The sequence below is a fragment of the Mirounga angustirostris genome, unplaced genomic scaffold, assembly GCF_029215605.1.
Source record: "Mirounga angustirostris isolate CCGP_5_RB_7025 unplaced genomic scaffold, mMirAng1.0.hap1 SCAF_17, whole genome shotgun sequence".
Taxonomy (NCBI): Eukaryota; Metazoa; Chordata; class Mammalia; order Carnivora; family Phocidae; genus Mirounga; species Mirounga angustirostris.
In genome coordinates, this window is record NW_026991725.1 from 45437687 (window position 1) to 45459130 (window position 21444).

The window sequence follows — 21444 nt, forward strand, 5'->3', positions numbered from 1 at the left end:
AACTCATCTACTCTTCACGTCTTGCCCCATTTGTTCTCGTACTATCCCTACTTTTTCCCACCCACACAATCTTTACCCAAGCTCATCTACTCTTCACGTCTTGCCCCATTTGCTCTCGTGCTAGCTCTACTTTTTTTTTCCATGAACCACTTGAGGGTCAGTTGCACATTCGGTGGTCTGTTACCCTTAAATACTTCAGTATAAGGGCTTCATCTACGCAACCACAGTACCATCATCAACTTCAGTACGATCGATGCTGGTGTATGTCTTCCTGGTCTACAGTCTGCATTCCAATCTTATCAGTTGATCCAATAACACGCATTTCCCTCCAGTCTGGGGTCCATGTTGCACTAAATTATCACAGCTCTTCCATCTCCTTTACTCTGAAATAATCCCTCGGTCTTCCTTAGTCTTTTATGACTTTGACATTTTTGCATAATACAGTTCCTTTAAGGGGCATCTGGGTGGTTTAGTTGGTTAAGTGTCCAACTCTTGACTTCAGCTCAGGTCATGATCTCAGGGTCATGGGATCGAGTCCCTCGTAGGGCTCCATGCTCAGCTGCGAGTCTGCTTGGGATTCTCTCTCCCTTTGCTCCTCCCCACCATGTGCACACTCTCTCTCAAGTAAATAAATAAATCTTAAAAAATAAATACAGTACCTTTTAAAAAGATAGTGTTCCATACTCTTACTGTGCAATCTAGCAATTGCAATCCTTGGTGTTTACTCAAGGGAGTTGAAACTTGAGTGCACAGAGCAACTCACACACAGATGATTCTGACAGCTTCATATATAATCGCTAAAATTTGCAATCAACCAACATGTGCTTCAGTAGATGAATGGATAAATAAAGTGTGGTCCAGACAATGGAGTATTTTTCAGCATGAAAAAGAATGACTTACCAAGCCATGAAAAGACATGGGAGCACCTTAAATGTATATTGCTGAGTGAAGAAGCCAGTCTGAAAAGGCTCCATACTGTGTGGTTCTGACTCTACGGCTTTCTGGAAAAGGCGTAACTATGGAGATGGTAAAAACAGTGATTGCCAGGGGTGGGCAGGGAGGCAGGCAGCTCACAGAGGACTTTCAAGGCCGCGAAACTTCCCTGCGTGATACCATTAAGGTGGACACCCACCACGCACTTGTCTGAACCCCAGAACGTGCAACATCAAGGGTGAACCCTAACGTAAGCGACAGACTGGGTGACAACAATGTGTGGGTGTAGGGTCATCAGTCATCAGAAACGTCCCCCTCTGGTGGGGGTGTTGATAATGGGGGAGGCTGTGGGGGGGGCAGAGGATGTACAGAAAATCAATCTTTTGCTCAATTTTGCTGTAAACCTAAAACTTCTCTAGAACATAGTCTATTAAAAAAAAAAAAACAGTGTCCTTCAATTTGGGTGTGTCTGATGCTTCCTCGTTAGATTCGGGCCGTGCATTCCTGATTGGAACCCTGCCTAGGTGACATGTGGCCGGCTCAGGGCCTCCGGGGGGGGGACACACACACACAATGCCCTCTGCTCTTGGCGGTGGTGTTACTTTAATCCTTGTTCTAGACATTGCCTGATTCTTCTACTGTATGGTTACTCCCCCCCCCGCCCCCGCTAATAATAAACATTCTGTAAAGAGACACTTTGAGACTGTGCCAATATCTTGCCCCTCCCCCTGGATTTCGAGTCCGTTGTCCTTCCGGGGGCAGCCCCTCCGTCACCTCTGCCTCCCCAGGTGGGGCACCGGAGTGGGAAAGGTGCTGACCTCGCTCACAGTTGGGTGCTGCTCTCCCGGCCAGCACCCAGCCTTCCCCATCTGGCCCGGCTCACGTCCTGCACTCACAGCCCATCTCTTGTGCGGGCAGCCAGACCCTCTTTTGCAGAGCAGGGCTCCGGAGACTCATCTCATTTCCCGTCGCGTTAAGCTTCTCTTCCTCGTTGCAGCCGCCGAAGCTGCAGGCGAGGTCAAGGGGACCATCATGTCCTGTCACCCGGGGGAGGCCCCCAGCGGACTTCAGAGCCTGGGGTGGTGAAACCTTGAGGGCCAGCCTGCGGTGGGCTCAGGAGGAACCTGCGATAAGATGTGCAGCAGTTAGGGCAGCTACTTTGAGGTCGGGGGGCCGGGAACCCACAGGAAGTGACTCGGTGCAGAGCTGATGTGCCTCTGTCCCGGCAGCCATCCTGGGACAGGAGCTCGGGCTGGTGAGGCTGGGGCCATGTCGGCGGAGTGCTGGGAGCCCGGGCCGGGGGGGCACCCTTGGGCCTCGGGCGCAGGTTTGTGCCCCCCTGGGACCGCGTCCGCCCCCTGGAACCTGCCCCGCTGGTGGGCTTGGCTGGCCGCCGCGGTGCTCTGCTACATCAACCTCCTGAACTACATGAACTGGTTCATCATTGCAGGTGAGGAGGCGACGGCGGGCGGCGTCCTGGGAAGCACCTGCTTGCCACTCACTCATGGTCGCCCTGCCACCAGCCAGCACGGTGCATCCACGGTGCCCTCCATCCTGCAAACTGTCTCCTTGTGGAGTACATCCCTGCCGTTCTCCCTGCTGGAGGGAGTTTCAGCCAAGCCCGGGGGGCGGGGAGGCATCGCGTTCCCAATCCAGCCCCAACCTAGGCCTGTGCACACAGGTGTCGGTGCGTGGTGGTGGGGGCGGGGGGCGAGGGCTGCAGGGAGGGCCTTCAGGCGAAGGCCTGGAGGTTCTGGGTGGAATGCTGAGTGAGGTTGTGGAGGGCAGGGCAGCCGGGCCCAGAAATCGCTGGCTGGGTGCTTCTGGGACAGTGGGCTGTGTGCAAGCCTTGCACATTTTGACTTCCTTCCTGGAGGCCCCAGGGCTCAACCTGCTCTTCTCGTTACTCACACATTCCCTTAACTCATTCATTCCTTTATTTGTTCCAGATTTAACTCTCTTTTCTCTCTTCATCACTGATACATTCAAGACTGACTGACTGAACGTGAACTATGGGGCTTGGAGACCCAGGGAGGGTCTGTCTGGTGGTTCCGAAGCTCAGGAATGCCCATGTCGTGGGGCAGAGGGAAGCCCAGGCCAGGCTGGGGTGGGGGTCAGGGGGCACGGCAGCAACCCTGAGGCCAGGACCCTGGTGCACCAGAGACGGGCTCAGCCCACCAGGCAGCGGCTGTGCGGTGAACAGGATCCGATCTGCAGACGCGTGCAGACGCGAGTCCATCTCTGGGGAGCTCGGAGGGCACACACAGACCAGAGCGGGCTGGACGTTCGCGGGGCGGCCCCAGGACGGCGACTGAGGGTTCTGGCCGAACTCAGAAGAGGGGACATTTGGGTTGGGTCTTGAAGCTGAGAAAGTTGGCGAGGCAGGACATAGAGTGAGCTGAGGGTGTTGGGTGAGGGGTCGGTGTGGGCACACGGAGTGGGGGTGTGTGCTCTGGGCAGAGGTGACCAGAGGTGGGACAGCAGGGAACTCTTCTAAAAGGGTCTTTGGGGCCAGATCACAGGCTCTGTGTTTGCCAGGCTGGGAGCTTGGGCTTTCTGTTGGGGCAATATGGAGCCACAGACAATTTTTGGGGTGGGGGGACTAGAATGAGAGGGGTGCAGACAGAACAAGACGCGGGGCATCCAGTTCCGGGGCTACTGCTCTGTAGTAGGTGGAGGCCCAAGAGGGTGTGCGGGTGTGTGGGCCGAGGGCCGGAGCTGAGTGGGGAAGAGGTAGAGAAGCAGGGTGTGTGTGGGGTGGGGAATGCCTAGAGCCCTGCAGGCTGGGGAGGCCCCGAGTCCGGCCAGCAGAGGCCCTTCCCTGTTGGGACTTCCTCTGGCTGGGTGGAAACAAGGCCGAGGCTGCTGGCTTGGATGAAGGAGGCTGGAAGAAGTGAAACCACACAGAGTGAGCGGCAGGGACGGCTGGGGGGGCAGGTGGTTTTCACATGCTCTTGTGGGAAGTGGCTCTGTGGGGGCAGATGACGGGGTGGGGGGGGAGGCGGGGTCCACTCAAGGCCCCAGAGGGCTGGGAGGAGCCCAGGAGCAGATAAAACCAGGGGCAAATCCTCACTGCTGAGGATGAAGGATGAGTGTGATCCTACAGAATTTTTAACTCTTTGCTTTGCTTATTAGTGTTTCTGTTTTTTCTCTCCAATGAATACGTCTTATTCGTGTAATTAAAAGTATTAAAAAGGAAGGAAAGACATACAGGCTGGTATGGTTGCATGTTGTGGTATTCGGGCCCAAAGCCAATGTCTGAACAAAATTCTCATACGGGGCTTCTCTGCTTCTTGGGCCTTCCTCTGCCTGCTGGCGGGTCTCAGAGGGGTGGGAGGGGGCTGCTCCCCCAGCTCTGAGGGGGACACCTGCAGGGCCCAGCTCAGGGGCTGGGCCCTCCGCCGGCTCATAACTGAATGACAGCGATGATTGCTCTTCTTCCTAATGATGGGGCCTGAGCCTCCCAGCTCAGATAAGCAGGTGCCTCCACTCCGACTAACCCTTGCTGAAGCACTGCCAAAGGCTGAGGGGATTTCGGGGAATAGGGCCTGTTTCCTCTCTCTGTGTTGGGCTGAGTGCCCACTGCATTGGCCTGTGGCCCAGGGAGACCTTGGAGGGGCTCCCGAGGCCCAGCTGGCGTGGAGAAAGAGCCTGCCCCCCTCAGGGAGTTGGGACCCCAGTGGGTCCTTCTCTGAAGCTCTCACGGGCACCATCTGTCTGCTCATGCCTCTGGAAGAACATGCTTGCGTGTGCGCATGTGCAGCCCAGGGCATGTGTGTCTTTGTATGTCCGTGCTCACACATGTATGTACATCCACGAATGTCTGGAGCTGGTACCTGAGCAGGGCTGCAGCGCTGCATAGTCATTAACACTGTAGTCTAAGCGAGCTGCGCACCGTGTAGCAACTCGGAGCTGCCGGTCGCTCTGATCAGGATGTGTACGGCAACCCTGCACACGTGTGTATGCGAGCAGGCCTGCGGCGTGCAGACTCCGTGGGCGTGTGTGTGGGTCCGCGCCTCTGCGGGCACATTTCTCTGGGCATGTCCGTTTGCACGTATGGATGCGGATCTGCACATCTGTGCATCTGTGTCCCGGGTGGATGCTTGTGCATGAACACGGGCGTACGTTTGGGCCTCTGGGATACGTGTTCCCGTGTGTGTTGATGTGTACCCGTCTCTCTGTGCGCGTGTGGGCTTGCATATGCGTGGCCTGGCAGAGAGGGGACGAGAGCAGTGGGCCCCGAGCCACACTCTGTGCTGCGCTGGTCAGCTGGGGCCCTATCCCGCAGGCGGGGGCAGCTGCCCTTAGAGGCCCAGGAGGCCACTTCCCATGTCCTGAGTGCTGTCCATCTGTCCACAGGGATGCTGCTGGACATACAGAACTTTTTTCAGATCAGTGATAGCAGTGCTGGTTTGCTTCAGACAGGTAAGGAGCGAGTCCCTGCTCTGGAGCTGGGGCCCAGGGCCTGTGCTGGGGCAGGGGGTCAGGCTGAGCCCTGCCGCGTCCCTGCGAGGGCCAGTGTGGGTGGGAGGAGGGGAGAATCTGGGCCGAGCCCTGGTGCCTGAGCAGCCGTTTCGGGTTTGAGCGCAGGTGCTGCGAAGGAGCAGGGGGTGGGGCTAGGGAGGCTCCTGAGCTTCAGATCGTGATGAGTGGTCACCTGTCCCTCCCCGGCTCAGCTGGGTGCCTGATGCTGGCTGGGGCTGGGGAGTCCTGCCGTGGGCTTTCCCTGAAAAATCTGGCCCTCAGAACACAGACAGACAGACGAGATCTGTACTTGCCACATGGGTTCATACGGGGTCTGGGCCCACAGGGCCGGCAGTCAGTCCAGGGGTGGGAGCAGCCACACCTCCAAGGTCACACACACACACACACGCGTGCATGCACTCTCACGGCATGGGGTACACACCCAACATGTAACTAGCACATGCGCGGCTCCTCCCTGTGGGCCCCGTCCCCTAACAGTCTGCTACCCCAACATCTCAGAACAAGTTTCTGCGGGGACCCCTAGGGATACACAAAAACTTTCTAGGGACCACATGAGCAGACTTTTGAGAGAATCCACTTACAGACCCTCAAGGCTGTGTTTTTCTTTCCTAAAATGGACCTGCTTGAGAAAAAGTCTCTGTTCTTCCTCCCTGCCTCCCCTTCAGGAAGGAAAACGTCTGTCTTCCCTATTCTGAGTTTACCTTTGGTGCCCTGCCCTGGGGTGGGAAAGCCTCCCGGGTGCCAGACAGAGGGGACCCCACAGATGCTTGGCTTCTGCGGGGGAGGCCGTGCAAACCAGGCAGAGAGAATGACGCAGAAACTTGGGATGTTTCCTCCAGGCCACAAGCCCATGGCAAAGTGTCAAGCCTTATCTGGCTGTCCTGCTGGTGTGACAGTCTACTATTTATCTACGATTTAGAATTCAGAAGTGAGATGTTGTGTCACGGATGGGTGTCAACACATTCATTTCAATTAGAAAAAATGAAGCCAACATTTTAACATCTTTCTTACAGGCAGTCAGTCCGATTTGTTGGATTGATTTGGCAAATAAGGACTGGTTTTACTTTTTAGAGCAAATGTCCGTAGATGGCAGACATTTCCCATCAATTGGATGAATGTGATCTGCAGCCCCAAGTATTTGGATGAAAATATAGTTAAAAAATATAATAATGATGGAAATCACATCCTTTGCAATTATTTAAACTTACGATGAAAACGTTTTAAATGTCGGCTGAAAACACGTGAAGGGTACATGGGTTGATAAGCGTCTTAGAGCACTGGGGCAAAGAGCCTGCAGACCTCTGCTTTAGACCACGTGTCTTTTCCAACCGCTCTTGTCTCGAGGCGGAGGCCAGCAGCGGCTGCTGACCTTCGAGGAGCCAAAGTGAGACCCTCTGGGCTCAATCCCCACAACCTTCTAGATTAAACAGATAATGGTGGTTGAGTCACGATCTGCCTTCCCTGGTCCTCACCTTGGTGAGCAGGATTATTACTACAAGGCCTCCATAAGTGAGCTGCCATGGAGAGAGAAGCGTGTGCACGTGTGTGCGTGTCCCAGGGCTGTGCACGGTGCGTGAAGCAGCCCAGAGAGGTGTGTGGGGGGTGCCAGGGGTTGGAGGCCTGACGACCAGGCTCTCTCTCTCCAGTGACCTCAGGTGAATCTTCACCTTCCCGGGTGGTGGTGAAATGGCCCCAAACCCCACCCTGCTGTTTGTCCACAGGGCTCAGAGTGGAAGAAGGCCCTGTTTCAAGTGCCCTGTAATATCAACTCATTTACCCTTCACAACAACCCCACAGGGCAGGGATTATTATTATTATTATTGTGCCCATTTCCCCCATGACAAACCTGGGGCACAGAGAGGCTATGGGCTTGCTGAAGGTCACACAGCTGGGATTTGAATCCGGGCAGCCATCTGTAGAGTCCTCCTCTTCACGCCCTGCTCCTTCATTCCTTCCCCTTTGTCTCCGAAGTCATCTGAATCTGGAGCTGCCAGGAGCAGAGGAATGCACTAGCATGAGTGTGCCTCCCCCCTGGGGGCAGGCTTCTCCATCTCAAGGCATCTGCGGGGTGAAATTGTTTATATCCTATAAGGGATCCCTGCCCCAAATCTCATAAAAGGATTAGAAGATGTAGGGAAATATTTTTATAACCTTGGGGTAGAGAAGATATGCCTTAAGAAGACAAGAAACAATCCTGGCAGGAGGAAGATTGATACATTTGAGTACAAGAAAGCTAAACTCTTCTGTATGATGGTGGCTGAAACTATAAACGCAGTTAGTAACAACAATGAATAACATTTATGAGGCATTTACATAAAGGTAGGCACTGCCTTTTATATGCTTTATTTCATTTAAAATCTCCATAACCTTCTGTGGGAGGCACAATTACTGTCTCATATCATTGATTCGAGGGGAACAGAAGAGTTAAGGAATTTGCTCAACGTCACACAGCTAGGCAGTCTTTGGTTCAGGATGTGAGCCCAGGTAGTTTAGCCCCAGAATTTGCATTGTAAATCCTTAAAACAAATATAAAGGACTGGGAGACATGATTTGCAAACCACAGGGAGCCCCATAGAAAAATGGGCAGAGGACGTGAGCACAGGAAGCTGCTCAGACTCACTGGACATAAGGACGATGCAGATTAAAACATCAGCGAGACACCGTCTGCTTTTCAACCGTTAAATGAACAAAAACAATATGATTGATCCTATAAATGTCAGCAAGGGAGCATGAACTTCTGTGCCGGTGTAAATGGATACAGCCTTTTTGGAGGCCTATTTTGGCAGTAGCTATTAAAATTCTAAATACCACTGACACCAAAGACCATTCTCTGTGGAGCATTAGGTCGAACCATATTAAATTGCCGTTTTTTTGTAGGTCAAAACTGGCCTAATTTCTGCAACTGCATACGGCTCAGCCTAATACTAGAGCAGGTCGGGGGGAGTGGGAGGGGCTGGGAGGGGCTGGAACCTGAGCTGGGACGAGTCTGGACGCTCATTAGGCTCGGGCCAGGTCAATCATCTGCGCTCAGCGAATGGAGGCCCAGGTGTGGGGCGGGGCCTCCGCTGGAGGCGGGTCCAGGCCGCCTCGCTCCACCTGCGGAGGGTGGAGGCGGTTTGCAGCGGCGAGGGTACCTATGCGCAGGGCAGAGTCGTGCAAAAGCGTGGCCGTTTCTTTGTCCTCGCAGAGCAGCAAATGTGTTCACTAATCCAGTCGCCAATTCAGAAGGGTTTACTTTAAAAAATGGTACAAATACAACCGACAGTGTCAGGGGAATGGTCTACCTACCTCGGAAAACCAGGGCTTTTCCAGCCTCCGGGAGCGACCGCTCCTTCTAGACCCTGCTGGTCTGCAGAGCAGGCCCGGGCAGACCTCCCTCGCCTCCCGCCACCCCGCCCCCAGCAGGGGTGTGAGAGCAAAGTCAGACCAGCCTCGCCAGGCGCGAGGAGGGGGGGGAGTTGTGCAAAGACAGGGTCCTGGTGGGGAGCACTGGGGGCCCCCTGTGCTGCTCTAGGACAGGCTCCACCTTCACTTGGGGCTCAGCCTCCCAGGCGCTTGGGGGGCTGCTCGGAGGGGTGCACGGTGAGCGAGCCCGGCCCCTCAGCTCCTCCTCCAGTGCCCCTGACTCTGGGCGTTGGGTTATGTTAGGCGGGGATGGCGGCTTCACCGTATCCTTTCCTCCTCCTGGCCCCCACCCACTGCCGCTGCCAGCTTGTGGCATCTGAGCCAGGTCCCTTCTGGGGGCCTGCGGGCCCGTCCGCCTACCCGCCACAGTGGGGGACGCATGTGACCCCTGCCTGTGCCCCCAGTCTTCATCTGCAGCCTGCTGCTGTCTGCACCTGTGTTCGGCTACCTGGGCGACCGGCATGGCCGCAAAGCCACTCTGAGTGTTGGGATCCTGCTCTGGTCGGGGGCAGGCCTCTCCAGCTCCTTCATCTCCCCCCAGGTAGGTCCCCTCACCCCTGCAAGGCCCCCGGGGTCCTGCCCCCACCTGCTTCCTCCCTTGGAAAGCGGATGGGCCTGCCTCCATACATTCCGGGCTTCCGGCTCGCTGCAGGGTGCCTTCCAGGGCCTAGAGAGCGCACCTCCTTGGATGCTCTCAACGGGACCCTTCCTCTCCTGCACCTCCCACTGCTGCCTGTGACCGCTTCTGTCTGGGGAACCCACCTGCCTGGCAAAGGTGGAGCCCAGAAAAAGGCTTCCTCTGGGCCTGGGGCCCCTGGGAGCAGGGGCCACCCGTGTGATGCGGGGGGGGGGGTCCTGGGCTGGGAGGCCAGCCAGGGGTCTTTAGCCCCATCCCCACCTCCTCCCCCGGGGGCACGTGTCATCACTCCGGTCCCTTGCCCTGTGGGTGATCCCGGACTCACTGGCGTCTTGTGTCAGCATTCCTGGCTCTTCTTCCTGTCCCGGGGAGTCGTGGGCATAGGCTCGGCCAGCTACTCCACCATCGCGCCCACCGTCCTGGACGACCTCTTTGTGAGGGACCAACGGACCCGAGTGCTGGCCATCTTCTACATCTTCATCCCTATTGGAAGGTTGGTACCACCCAGGACCCACTTCCCTAAGTGGCGGACTGAGGCCCACAGGAGCCAGAACAGAAGCTGGGCTGGGGATGGGATTTGAATCCCAGCCCGCCTCCTTCCCTGCCGGGTCCATTTACCCCTCTGGGCCTCAGTTTCCTTGTCTGTACAGGGAGGCGAGAACACTGGCCAGTGGGCTGTGTTAGGGTTAATACAGGTGCTCCCTCTACCCTAGGACACTCAGGAAGGCCTGCTTGGGGAGCGTGTGGGGCTGGGCCAGGCATCCCCCGGGGGGGTGTGTGGGTAGGTCAGAGTGGGATTTGCAATCCAACCTCTGAGCTCTGATCCAGCTTTCCTGGAAGTGCCTGAGTCAGGCAGAGCTGAGCCGTGGGTCCTCAGGTAGGGCGGCACTGGGCAGTGGTGCAGGGGACGGGCCTGGAGCCAGAGGTCACCAGTGACCGGACCAAGGGCAGTGGACATCTGGGCCTCACGTGGCTCACTTTTTCCGTGGCAGGGCTGTGAGTAGCAGGAAGCCAGCTCCTTGGGGTGGGGTGCCCAGCACAGGCTGGCTTGGCAGCCTTGGACCTGCCCCCCACCCTCACTGCCCATCCCCCTTGGCCCTCTGTTGCAGCGGTCTGGGCTACGTGCTGGGGTCGGCCGTGTTGCAGCTAACTGGGAACTGGCGTTTGGCCTTGCGAGTGAGTCCAGCCTCCTCTTCTTCCCTCCGATCCCCCTGGGCCGGCAGGGACTTTCCAGCCTCCAGTGGCCTTAGCCACTTGGCACGGTCACTGGCGCCATGGGGGGAGTCAGACATTGGCAGCTGAGAAATTGGATGGAATACGACTGTGGAGGTCACAGCCCTGGGTTCAGATGCTGGCTGCTGGGTTTGCTAGCGGGGTGAGCTCAAGCCAGGGACTTGTAACGTGGGTGGGGTGGTCCGGCTGCATCATGGAATCTCGGGGAGGGACAGACGAGGGTGGGAGCAGCCCAGGGCAGGACGGGCCTGGCGGGTAGAGGTGGTGAGTCCTCCTGGTCGGACTCATGGGCCCCAAGGGAGTAGTCTGCTGCACACATTAAAGGAAGTCCCAAGGGGACCCTACTCCCCAGAGAGGCTGTAGTCCTAGGTGTGAGGCACAGCCAAGAAATGAGCCCCCTGCCCCACCCCCAGGGCACAGAGCCTCCCAGACACTGGGCCACATGGCTCGTCACCGGCAGGATCTCCGGGGTCCAGGGCATGCATGTGTGGTCCTGAGCTTCCTGGGCTCTCCCATGCCCAGGTCATGCCTTGCCTGGAAGCCGTGGCCTTGATCCTGCTTATCGCGCTGGTTCCAGACCCGCCTCGGGGAGCTGCTGAGAAGCAGGAAGAGGTGGCCGTGGGGGACCCGAGGAGCAGCTGGTGTGAGGATGTCAGGTACCTGGGGAGAAAGTGAGTGTCCCTGCTCCTCCCTGCATATCCCTGAGAACCCCCGTCTGCCCCAGCAGCCCTGCCCTGCCTCTCTCCGCCTCCAGGGAGCCCCAATGTTCAGTCTTCTTCCTCCTCTGAGCTCCCACTCACCAACTGAGGTGCCCCTCCCTCACTTGGAGGCCCCCTTCTCGCTTTGCCATGCGACAGGATGGGGCTGGGAGGGAGGGAAGGGGGAGGCAGTGTGATCTTTGACTCTGGCTTGGCCACTGCCTTATCCCCAAGTGACCTGAGACTTGGAACTGTACTCCCCTCATTTATTCAATGGACGTAATTCTCCCAGGGTTGCCGGGAGGATGCTGGGAGTTAATCACTCACCTCTGCAAGCCTGTGGGAGTGCGTCCATCCTCTGTCCCAGGCATGGGTGTGGGGGCAGACAGGAGTCAACTGCACTCCCAGGCCTCATGATTTACTGGAATGTGGGGCGCGGACGGGACCCAGCTCTCTTTGATACAGAGCCATGCCCGGTGGAGGGCACTTGGAGGAAGGTGGGGGCAGCGGGGACAGTGCCCTGGAGAATGTGCTGTTGGCTTTGGGCCTTCTGGGATGGGGAGAGCTGGCCCTGCAGAGAGGAGGGAGGAAGGCCCAGCGAGAAGGAAAGTGTGGAGGGGGTTGTGCAGGGCTCTTAGGCAATGTTGGGGAGGATCCAGAGCCTGGAGCCCTCCAAGCGCCTGGGTGACCAGAGTTTCCAGGCGTGGGGGCAGGGCCTGACAGGAGCCACTGGGCCCTGCAACCCCAGCCCTCTCCCGGGGGTCTCAGCCAGGACACTTTCTCTTGCAGCTGGAGTTTTGTGTGGTCGACCCTTGGGGTGACTGCCATAGCCTTTGTGACTGGAGCGCTGGGCTTCTGGGCCCCCAGGTTTCTGCTCGAGGCCCATGTAGTGCATGGGCTGCAGCTTCCCTGCCTCGAGGATCTGTGCAACAACCAGGACAGGTGAGGGGCCTCCGGGAGGCGTGGGCCCCTGGCCCAGGTCAGGGGGCTCTTGGTAGGCAAGTGCTCAGGCGGTTCTGAGCCCCAGAGCTCAGTGTCTCAGTGAAGAACCCAGGACTTGGGACCTAGGCAGCCCAGCAGGCCAGGATCCAGCTCTGGCTGAGCTCCTGGGGCTCTGGGTGGCCACAGGCCAGCAGCCTCATCTCCTCTGGGCCAGTTTCCCCACTCTTGGGCTGCTGTGGGGGTCCGGAAGGCACTTGGTAGAGGGGTGAGCCTTCTCTGGGGCCTGTGGGGCCTGTGGGGTAATGGGACCTGCAGCGTGAGGCCATTTTACAGATGGCAAACTGAGGCACTGGGATGTCTCGTCACTTATGGGGCTCAGGCAGTTCACACCTGCACTCAAGTGTTCTCTGCCTCGTCTGGGGCACCAAGCGTCCTGGGAAAGCTGCCAGGACGTTGGGGTGGAAGATACAGCCATGCGGAGGGCAATGTCCCTCTCCCACCTCATCTGCACTGTGCCCAGGCCGACACCTCTCCAGCTCAGCCCCAGGCCCCCGTCACTCCCTTTCTCCTCCTCCTTGTCTCTGCCTTGCTCCTCAGTCCCTGCGGCCCTGCTCCCCGAGGCTCAGAGACATGGGCTGTGGTGCGTGACACCTGTGTTCCCCCCTTCTCCCTGGCCTCCCCTCTGTCTCCATCTCCCCCACTGCAGCCCAGAGGGGGCTTCACGAGATGTCCAGAATGTCCCACGCCCTCTCACTTGTCTGTGCCTCGGCCTGAGCTGGGCCTTCTGCCTGAAGCTCCCTTCCCTTTTCCATGGTTACTTCTTAAGCGATCACGTTAGTTCAGGCCCGAATGAGGAGCATTTTACCTGAAAAACCCTCTGAGGGTTTATGATAATAAACCCTATTGTTCCTGTATTATGGAATGAGGAGATGGAAGATCAGAACGGTTAGTGAGTTGTCCAAGCAACAGAGCCAGCCTCAAACCCATCTGACTCCGGAGCTGGTGCTCCCAGTGCCACATCCTGGAGCGTCTGGAGCCGCCCGGGGCTGCTGGCGACATGAACATCCGTGGCCTCCCGGTAGACAGCAGGTGCTCAGGGGAAGCATCAGGGAAGGAGTGAAGGAGGGCATCCAGTGAGATTGTGCTGTTGGTCTTGGCTCTACTCCTAGCTTGTTATCTCCCGGAGACAGAGACCAGGGTCTCAAAGTCCCACAGCAGCCCGGACACACGGGGGAGGGGGCCCCGCAGCAGCCCGGACACACGGCGGGGCACAGGACTCACGTTCTCGTTTGGCGCTCGCTGGCTCTGCATCCATGGGCAAGTCAGTTCCCCTTTCTCAGCTTCAGCCTCGTCCTCCGACCTGGCTCCTCATGGACCCCGTGTGGCCAACGACGTCCTAGGGCCCACATGGCAGGTGGCACAGACGTGGTGTTTAGAACAACAGAATTGTTCGAGGTCCCGAGGCCAGGCGTCCAGAGTGGTTTCACCAGGCCAGAGCCAAGCTCTGCCAGGCCGCACCCCCTTCAAGTCCCCAGGGGACTGTCCTCCTGCCTCGTCCCCTCTGGGTGCTGCAGGCGTGCCCTGGCTTGTGGCCGCGTCCACAGTCTCTGCAGCCATGGTCCTGTTGCCTTGTCCTCTGTGTCTCAAGTCCCCTTTGGCTTCCCTCATAGAGACGCTGGTGGCTGCCTGTAGGGCCCCTCGAATATGGACCCTTAACGTAATCCCAGTGACAAAGTCTGTTTTGCCGTAGAAGGTAACAGTCACAGGTTCCAGAGATTAGGACACAGACATCTTGGGGGGCGTTATTCAGCCTGCCACAGAGTAGATAGAAGTCCCGGTGTCGGGGTTCTGCACCCACCTCAGCTATTACTACACCCTCCGTGGTTGGGGTAAGCCCCAGAGTGAGGGTGTGGCAAGGGCAGGAAGCTCCAGGACACAGGACTCCAGCTCAGGCTCTGGGAGTTCTGGGACGGGTGCATGAGCTCGCGTGCTCACATTTATCTGTGCTGCTAGCGTGGAGTCAAGAAAGTAAGCCAAAGCCGGGGTCTGTCCTCCAGGACGTCACAGTCTGGTGAACGACCTTGGTGGTGGAAACACAGAAGGTGCTCTGGGAGCCGAAGGGAGTGAAGGAATGCGCAGAGGGGCAGGGGAAGGCATCTCCAGAGAGGGGATATTTGTGAGGGGTCTTGAAGGATGGGTAGAAGTTTGGTAGGTGGGAAAACTAGTGAAGAGTGTCCAGATGGAGGAGTGAAAGTCTGAAGTGGGGACAGAAACTCGTCTGGGGGCAGAAGAGGTTGGAGCTGGGGGACAGGGTTGAGGTCAACCAGGGTCAGACCATGAAGGGCCACGTTCATCATAGTGAGTTGGCACAAATCCGGTGGGTGTCTGAGAGCCGGCGGAGGGTTTACGGCAGGGGTCGGGTAGATCTGTATTTTAGAAAGCACCCTCAGGGGACCCGTATGGAGTCTGCTCTGGAGGGACAGCTTTCCCCGGGGGGTGTGCAGGGGGCCAAGTGCAGCTGAAGGAGGGCCTGGGAGTGCAGTTAGGAGGGGGCAGCTTGAGAGGGTGCCAAGACCACGTGGAACAGTGGGGTTCAGGAGGGCGTGGGCAAAGCTCGATAAGGGCCGGGGGATCCTAGGAGCTCAGTAAATAAATGTTCCCGTGCCTCCATTCCCATTCGTGTGGGGGCAAGAAGGCGAGGGGGTTGGGGCCAGAGTGGGACAATTGAGATTTCTGAGGGGGGCAGGTGGGATGCTGAGAGGTTGGAGAAGCTCACTGGAGGTGAGGCATGCTGGGCCGGTCACCCCCATGGCCGGTGACGTCCCCAGGATGAGGCAGGAACGGGGATGGGGGGAGGGGAGTACACGGGTCAGGAGCCTTGGTTCGGAGGGACGGGGAGGGGCTCACAGCCACATTCCCCGTAGGTACTCGGTCCTGCACAGGGGGCTGAACCCCAGGGCAGGCCTGACCCCACCCGGCTGACCTGCTCTGGGTTACCTGCTCTGTTCTTTGTCCTCAGCCTGATTTTTGGGATTCTGACTGTGGTGACTGGCATCATTGGGGTGGTCCTGGGAGCAGAGGCTTCACGGAGGTACAAGAAGGTCAACCCGCGGGCTGAGCCCCTCATCTGTGCCTGTAGCCTGCTTATTGCTGCCCCCTGCCTCTACCTGGCTCTCATCCTGGCCCCGGTCACTCTCCTGGCCTCCTATGTAAGTGAGGGCCCCTGGGGCGGTGGGGGGGGCCTCGTGTGTCGCTCCCGTTCACATGGGCTGATACTGTGCCCGGTCTCTACTTCTGTCTATCACTCCTCCCGGGGAGCATTGGGTATGCCCATTTTACAGATGCGTAAATTGAGGTTTACCAGGAGTAGCACAGCTGGGAAGGAACAGAACTGGGATTTGAGCCTGAGCCTTTCTGACTCTAGAGTGTGTCCTCTGAGCCGCTGGTTAACACTTTGGTTGGAGACAGTGGGACTCAGGCATTCCTCGAGGATGCTGTGAGCTCGAGGAGACTTAGGGTACGACGAGGGGAGTGAGGCCCAGATCGGCCACAGCCGTGCCACTGTAGAGTGCCGGTCTGACACTATCCCATATATCCTGTCACCGGGGTGGACCAGGCCAACCAGGCCACAGCATGGCCACGCCAGCCACAGGCTCACGCCTCCCAGCCTCTGCCAAGGACGCCCTTCCCTCCTGGGCATCTGAATCCTCCTGTTTCTGCAAGGCCCAGTGCAAAGGCTTCTTCTCCAAGAGCCTTTCCAGACCGTTCTGTGCTCATGCTTGGGCTCCGGCACCGTGGCGTATGGGGGGGCTGTGTGCACCCCCCCACCACGTGCCCAGCAGTGTCCCTGGCTCCCCACACCCCGGCCCCGATGGTCCCACCCAAGGGGAAGGGACCCGTGATTCTGCCCCCGCCAGACGGATTCCCCTCCCCCTCCTATGCCACCCCAAGGTCCTGGGGTCCCCCGTCACGTATACAGATGCCCCTGAGCAGGCTGGACTCAGAAGGCAAATCGCTAACGGCTTTACTAGTCTCCTACCCATGACCAGACCCCACAGATCTTCAGTTACACTAGTGAACTAAAGAAGCCTGGTCCCATTTCAACCCAACCTTTGGTTCTGCTTCCCAGTACTCTCCGTCCAGGCCCAGAACATGGCACCGGGGCAAGAGGGAGCTGCGGTTGGTTTGGTCCCGCTCGGCCCACCTCCGCTCTGTTCCCCAGGGTGGCCCTCCCTCCAGGCTGGGCGAGGACAGCCCGAGGTGGGGCAGGATTCTCTGAGTCCAGAGTCGCTTTGCTGTGGCCCAGACTCTGGCTGGCTCTGCGCTCGGGGGCGCTTTGTGGGTTTAGGAGCTCTGGTATTTGCATTGTCCGATTCTTGGTGCAGGTGACCCTGTCGCCTCCATGGCACGGCTTCCTTCTGCTCGGCTCCGCGGTGGCCCTTCCGGCTGTTCCTGCCCGGACCCTGTCACCGGTCCCCTCTAATGACCCTCGGGCCCTCCCCGTCCGTGGCGTCTGTCAGACCCCTGCATGTGCTCGGGATGGGCCTCGGCCCTCTTGTCCTCGCGCTCCCGGGTGACGTGCTGGGGTGCCCCCGCGGTGCCCTCTGGAGCGGGAAGGTCAGCATGTCGCTGGCGTCCTCAGTCTGGGGGTGGGCCGCCCGGAGCCCCTCCCCAGCGTCCGCACTCTTCAAATGAACCCTCCGCAACCTTCCCTCTACATGCCGGGGTGGGGGCGCTTCTCTCCTGAGGCCTGAGGGCGGGGCCGGTGCGTCTCTCGCGTGTCCAGCCATGGGTGGGCTCCTGCCGAAATCCCTGGAGAGCAGACAGGCCCTGCTGGCTTGCGTTCTGCGCGTGCTCCTACGTAGCCCTCACGGCACCCTCGCGGGGAAGGGCTTCTCACCCCCACTTACAGATCGGAAGACTGAGGCCCAGAGACAGCAACACAGGCAGTGGGACAGACGAAACGGAGAGTCAGCCCACAGACGCCGTACTGACCCTGTCGCCCCTGGGGGAGGAGCAGAGCCTGGTGTACATTAGGCGCTAATAAGAGCCGGGGTTCCCGCTGACATCCTGGCGGAGGGAGCGGAAGACGGAGAGGGGGCTGTGTGGGCCCGACCTTGCGGGCAGATGGAGGCCCATCACGGGCCTGTCCCTGCATCGGCTGGGGCCGTGGACCCCTGCCAGCCCTGCTTCTGCCACGGTCTTGGTTGGCTCTGGGAGGCGGCTACTTGGCTGTGTTTAGGGGACACAGCTGTCTCCCCCTCTGCAGCCGGGCGCATCTCCAGAGCTGGATGCCTCGTCTGGAAGTGACATTGCGCCTGGCTGACAAAGCCACCTGCAGAAATTCTTCTCGAGGCCTGGCCAAGGGTGAGGGGCTGCGGGGCAGGACGGTGGGCAGGCCCGGGACGCGTCCCGCCTCTGGTGCCGGGAAGCCGCTCCTTCCCGTGGCTCGTGTTCGGGCCTGGGGGGTACCGGCGGCACTGAGCCCCCAGGCCAGGCTCCAGCCTTCCGGGAGCAGCGCGGAACCTTCCAGACCTCCTGAGCAGGAGCCCACTCCGTGCTTCCGTCTGTGCCTCTGACGTCTAACCGTTGTTCGGGCTTGAGATCCAGGCCCCAGCTGTTTCCCATCTGCCCAGCTCCAGTCACAGAACCCTCCCACATCCAGGCCCACGCTCCTCTCCCAGTCCCCTCTGCCTGGCGTGGCTCAGGCCTTCTGTCTTTCTCCAGGACCCAGGCCAGGAGCCGCCTCCCGGGCTGTTCACCTTGCTGCTTACCTACCGCAGTTTCTCTTCCCCACGTGGCCGGTGACACCGTGGACCTTCCCGGGCTCCTTGGTGCCTCTGGAACCCAGTCCGGCTCCTCCTGTTGGCACTCGAAGCCCTTGGGGAACTACCCGGATGGCCCTCGCGGCCGCGTCCCCCGGGCAGGCCCCTCCTGGTTCCCTCCTCGTCCCGTCCCTCTGAGGAGCTTCCCTGACTGCTGGGCCCCACCCTCGCTCCCCTCCTGGTGCTCTCAGGCCGTCTTCCTCATGCTCTGACCACTCTCCCAGCCCAGGGGTCCAGGGCGGTTCCCATCTTCCTCAGTGCTGGGCCCGAAACTCAGTGCCAGGCATTCACATCATTCAGTCATTCAACAAACATCGAGGGCCTGCAGAGGGCCTGCTGGTTTAACTGCGGCAGGTACGGCAGTGGATGAGGACTAAGCATCTCTGTCCTTGGGGGGTTACATCCTCGCCGAGGGAGGCAGCGGGCAGGCAAGACAGGAGTGCGCTTCAGGATGTTTCGGAGGATGCAGCGCTTGGGAGTGTGTGGGGGCGGATTTGTGCAGCCGTGGGCTCCCCAGGAGGCGGTGTTGGGCGAAGACATGTGGGCGGTCCTGCAGGAGGTGCAGGAGGGCTGGTGTGGGTCGTTAGGGTCCTGGGGCAGATGCACACCTGCTGGGTCTGAGGAACCGCAAGAACCCCGTGCTTAGTGAGGAGGGACGGACGGGAGGACAGGAGGTCGGGGTCGCAGGGGGCCTGCATGCGTCGGCTGGGACCGGCTTGGGCTGAGTGAGGGGGTCTGTCGAGGGGCCCACGTGGCTTGTCCTTAACCAATCGTCCTGTTAGCCAGACTTGCATTCCTGGCGCGGACCCTGTCTTGGCCGCGCCTTCGCCACCAGAGATGCTGACGTGGGCTGTGGCGGCGACCCCACGGAACACCCTGACAAGTCCTTCTTCCTCTTTCATTTTGGGAAGAGTTTGGGAATGATTTGTGTTAATTCATCTTTAGACATTTTTAGAATTCACAGGGGAAGCCATCTGGTTCTGGGCTTTTGTTTGTGGGAAGTTTCGTGGTTACTGACTCGGTGTTTACTTGTTATAGATCAATTAAGGCTTTTTATTTCTTTTCTGTCGCTTTCGATAGTTGGCGGCTTTCTAAGAGTGTGTACCTTTGTGTAAGCGTCTGATTTGTTGCTGTACGGTTGTTCGTAGTAACCCCTTCCAGTCTCCGCGAGGTCGGCAGGCGTGCGCCTCTCCCACCCTGGTTTTAGTGACCTGTCCTTTCTTCCTGGTCGGTGTCGGTTTGCTGCCAATTTTGGCTTTATTGATTTTCTCTATTGTTCTTCGGTGATGGGCCCACGTTTAGTAGGATCAGTCTGGTTGCTGTGGACACAGGCGTGGGTGGCGCTAGGCCATTGCCCTGACCTGGATGGGGCAGCGCGTCTGCGAGGCGTGGGCCAGAGCCGCCCCACGGAGGCGGGAGGCGTGGGTGGATCACGCCTGGTGACTCCGTGTGGGGTGCGAGAGAACGCGGAGGCGCGGGGACCTCTCCGCTCGGGAGACCGGGAGAGGGCCGTGGCAGGTGCAGCGGGTTTGGAGGACGCAGTGGTGGGAGGTGCTGGTGGGGACTTAGACGTGGAGTCTGGAGCTGGGGGTCACAATGTCACCCCTGCAAACCTAACAGGTGGGGCCTGGCTGCGGCCCAGCAGGAAGCACCGTCGGCAGGTCTGGGGGACGTCCGGGGCCGATGTCAGAAAGGGTGTCCGGAGAGGGCTGAGGGATTGACTTGTGTTCCGAAGGGGAAGAGTCACTTGGGTCTCTTCCGTCCGTCCGTCCGTCTGTCTGTCCATGTACCCCTTCACTTCCCCAGATTCCAGGAACCAAACTGGTTCTTCCTGCACTGTCTCTGACCATCCGGGGGAAACGGATCTGGCTTCTCGGGAAGGCGGGCCCGTGCACGCGTGCGTGCACTGTGAGGTGAATCTATTCAGGTCGTAGATACGCGTGTGGACACGTGTGTCTCGTGTCTGTGGGCCCACGTGGTCACGCAGTATGTGGCCTGCACGTGTGTGTGAGGTGTGTAGGAGCGTGTCTGTGTGTTGTTTCACGGGTCTGTGCATGAGCGTGCACACGCGTGTGTGTCCAGGCACCAAGCGTCATGCGCACATCGTGTCGACCCACTGCTCCGTGAGGAGCGACTGGGGGCAGCGTTGTGCGCCTGCTCCCACATTTCTAGAAGTCGGGGCCGCGCTGTGCTGGATGTTTCCTGGCGGAGAGGTTCCCTGAGCTCATGAAGTCTGTTCTGGGGCCTTCCCGGGAGCCCATGCCTGGAGCCCACGTCCACAGAGAGCGTTCCATCTCGTCCCTCCCTCCGGGCCCCTTGGCAGGGGAAGCGGGCTGCTCGGCTGTTAATTAGGATCCAGACACGCACAGCGGGTCTTGGCTCACACCCCCTTCCTTGGCCTCCTTCCCAGAGCTACTGCCCTTCAGAGGAGAAGGGGTTTATACTCGGAGCCCAAGGTAAGGGCTCCACCATTTCCGGCCCGGTGGCCGCAGGACGCGGCTGAACGTCAGCCACCCGCCTCAGGTGGGCTTTGTGGTCCAGATGGAGGGGCAGGAGTCGGGACGGGAGTGCGTGGGCATCGAGGCTTCGGGAAGACCTGGACGTTGTTCCTGCATCTGCACTGCGAGCTGTGTGAGCCGGGGTAAGAGCTTGGCCTTGCTGAGCCCCGGTTCTTGGTAACGTGGGGTGCTAGTCCCGACCTCTCGGTTTCCCTGAGGAGCTCAATGAGCCTCCATGCCTGTTCTAGTCACTATGGGATGTGGTGAAACCCAGCAGTTTTAAAACAACAAAAACACTTGTTTTGCTCATGAGTTTGCCGTTTGGGTGGGTTGGGGGTGGGGATAACTTCTCTCCTTCCCACTTGAGGTTGACTGGGGGGGCTGGGGCGGGGAGGGCTGGACCATCAAAGGTGGTGGACGCTGGAGCTGTCGGCAAGAACAGCGGCCCGTGACCTCCCCATGGGGCCGGGGCTTCCTCAAAACATGGCGGCCGGTCCCCAACGACAGTCCCGAGAGGGCCCGGTGACACCATGTTGCTTGTATGACCTGCCCTTGAAAGTTACACAGCATCATTTTTGAGGGAACAGGTGGATATTCAGTGTCTGTTTGGGGTAAATATAATCTGGGCTCCTCCGGGCACCCAGCCATGAAGCCCCACAGGTGTGGGCCACCCTCAGGGGGCTTCTAGTCCCACCTGCTCTTCTGGCCTCACAAGCGAGAAACCTTGGAGTGGGGTCTTCACCCTCAAACCCCTGTTGGGCCCCGAGGGCCTCAAGGTGCAGAGCCCA

The 21444-nt window shown here is 58.9% G+C and overlaps 1 protein-coding gene across 2 annotated transcripts in view; it reads left to right on the top strand.

Annotated features, from left to right (window-relative positions):
• Positions 1 to 1671: 1671 nt before the first annotated feature.
• SPNS3 (SPNS lysolipid transporter 3, sphingosine-1-phosphate (putative)) overlaps positions 1672 to 21444 on the top strand; it is a 35418-nt gene continuing 15645 nt past the window's right edge. Inside the window, exons 1-8 of one of the 2 annotated variants that reach the window (XM_045890147.3) lie at positions 1672 to 2383; positions 5293 to 5358; positions 9228 to 9364; positions 9802 to 9953; positions 10570 to 10636; positions 11216 to 11364; positions 12181 to 12333; positions 15353 to 15542. In XM_045890147.3, the coding sequence (XP_045746103.1) occupies positions 2143 to 2383; positions 5293 to 5358; positions 9228 to 9364; positions 9802 to 9953; positions 10570 to 10636; positions 11216 to 11364; positions 12181 to 12333; positions 15353 to 15542 (1155 nt within the window). In that variant the 5' untranslated portion in view covers positions 1672 to 2142. The remainder of the gene's footprint in view (positions 2384 to 5292; positions 5359 to 9227; positions 9365 to 9801; positions 9954 to 10569; positions 10637 to 11215; positions 11365 to 12180; positions 12334 to 15352; positions 15543 to 21444) is intronic. The other variant, XM_064582072.1, reaches the window with a different exon arrangement.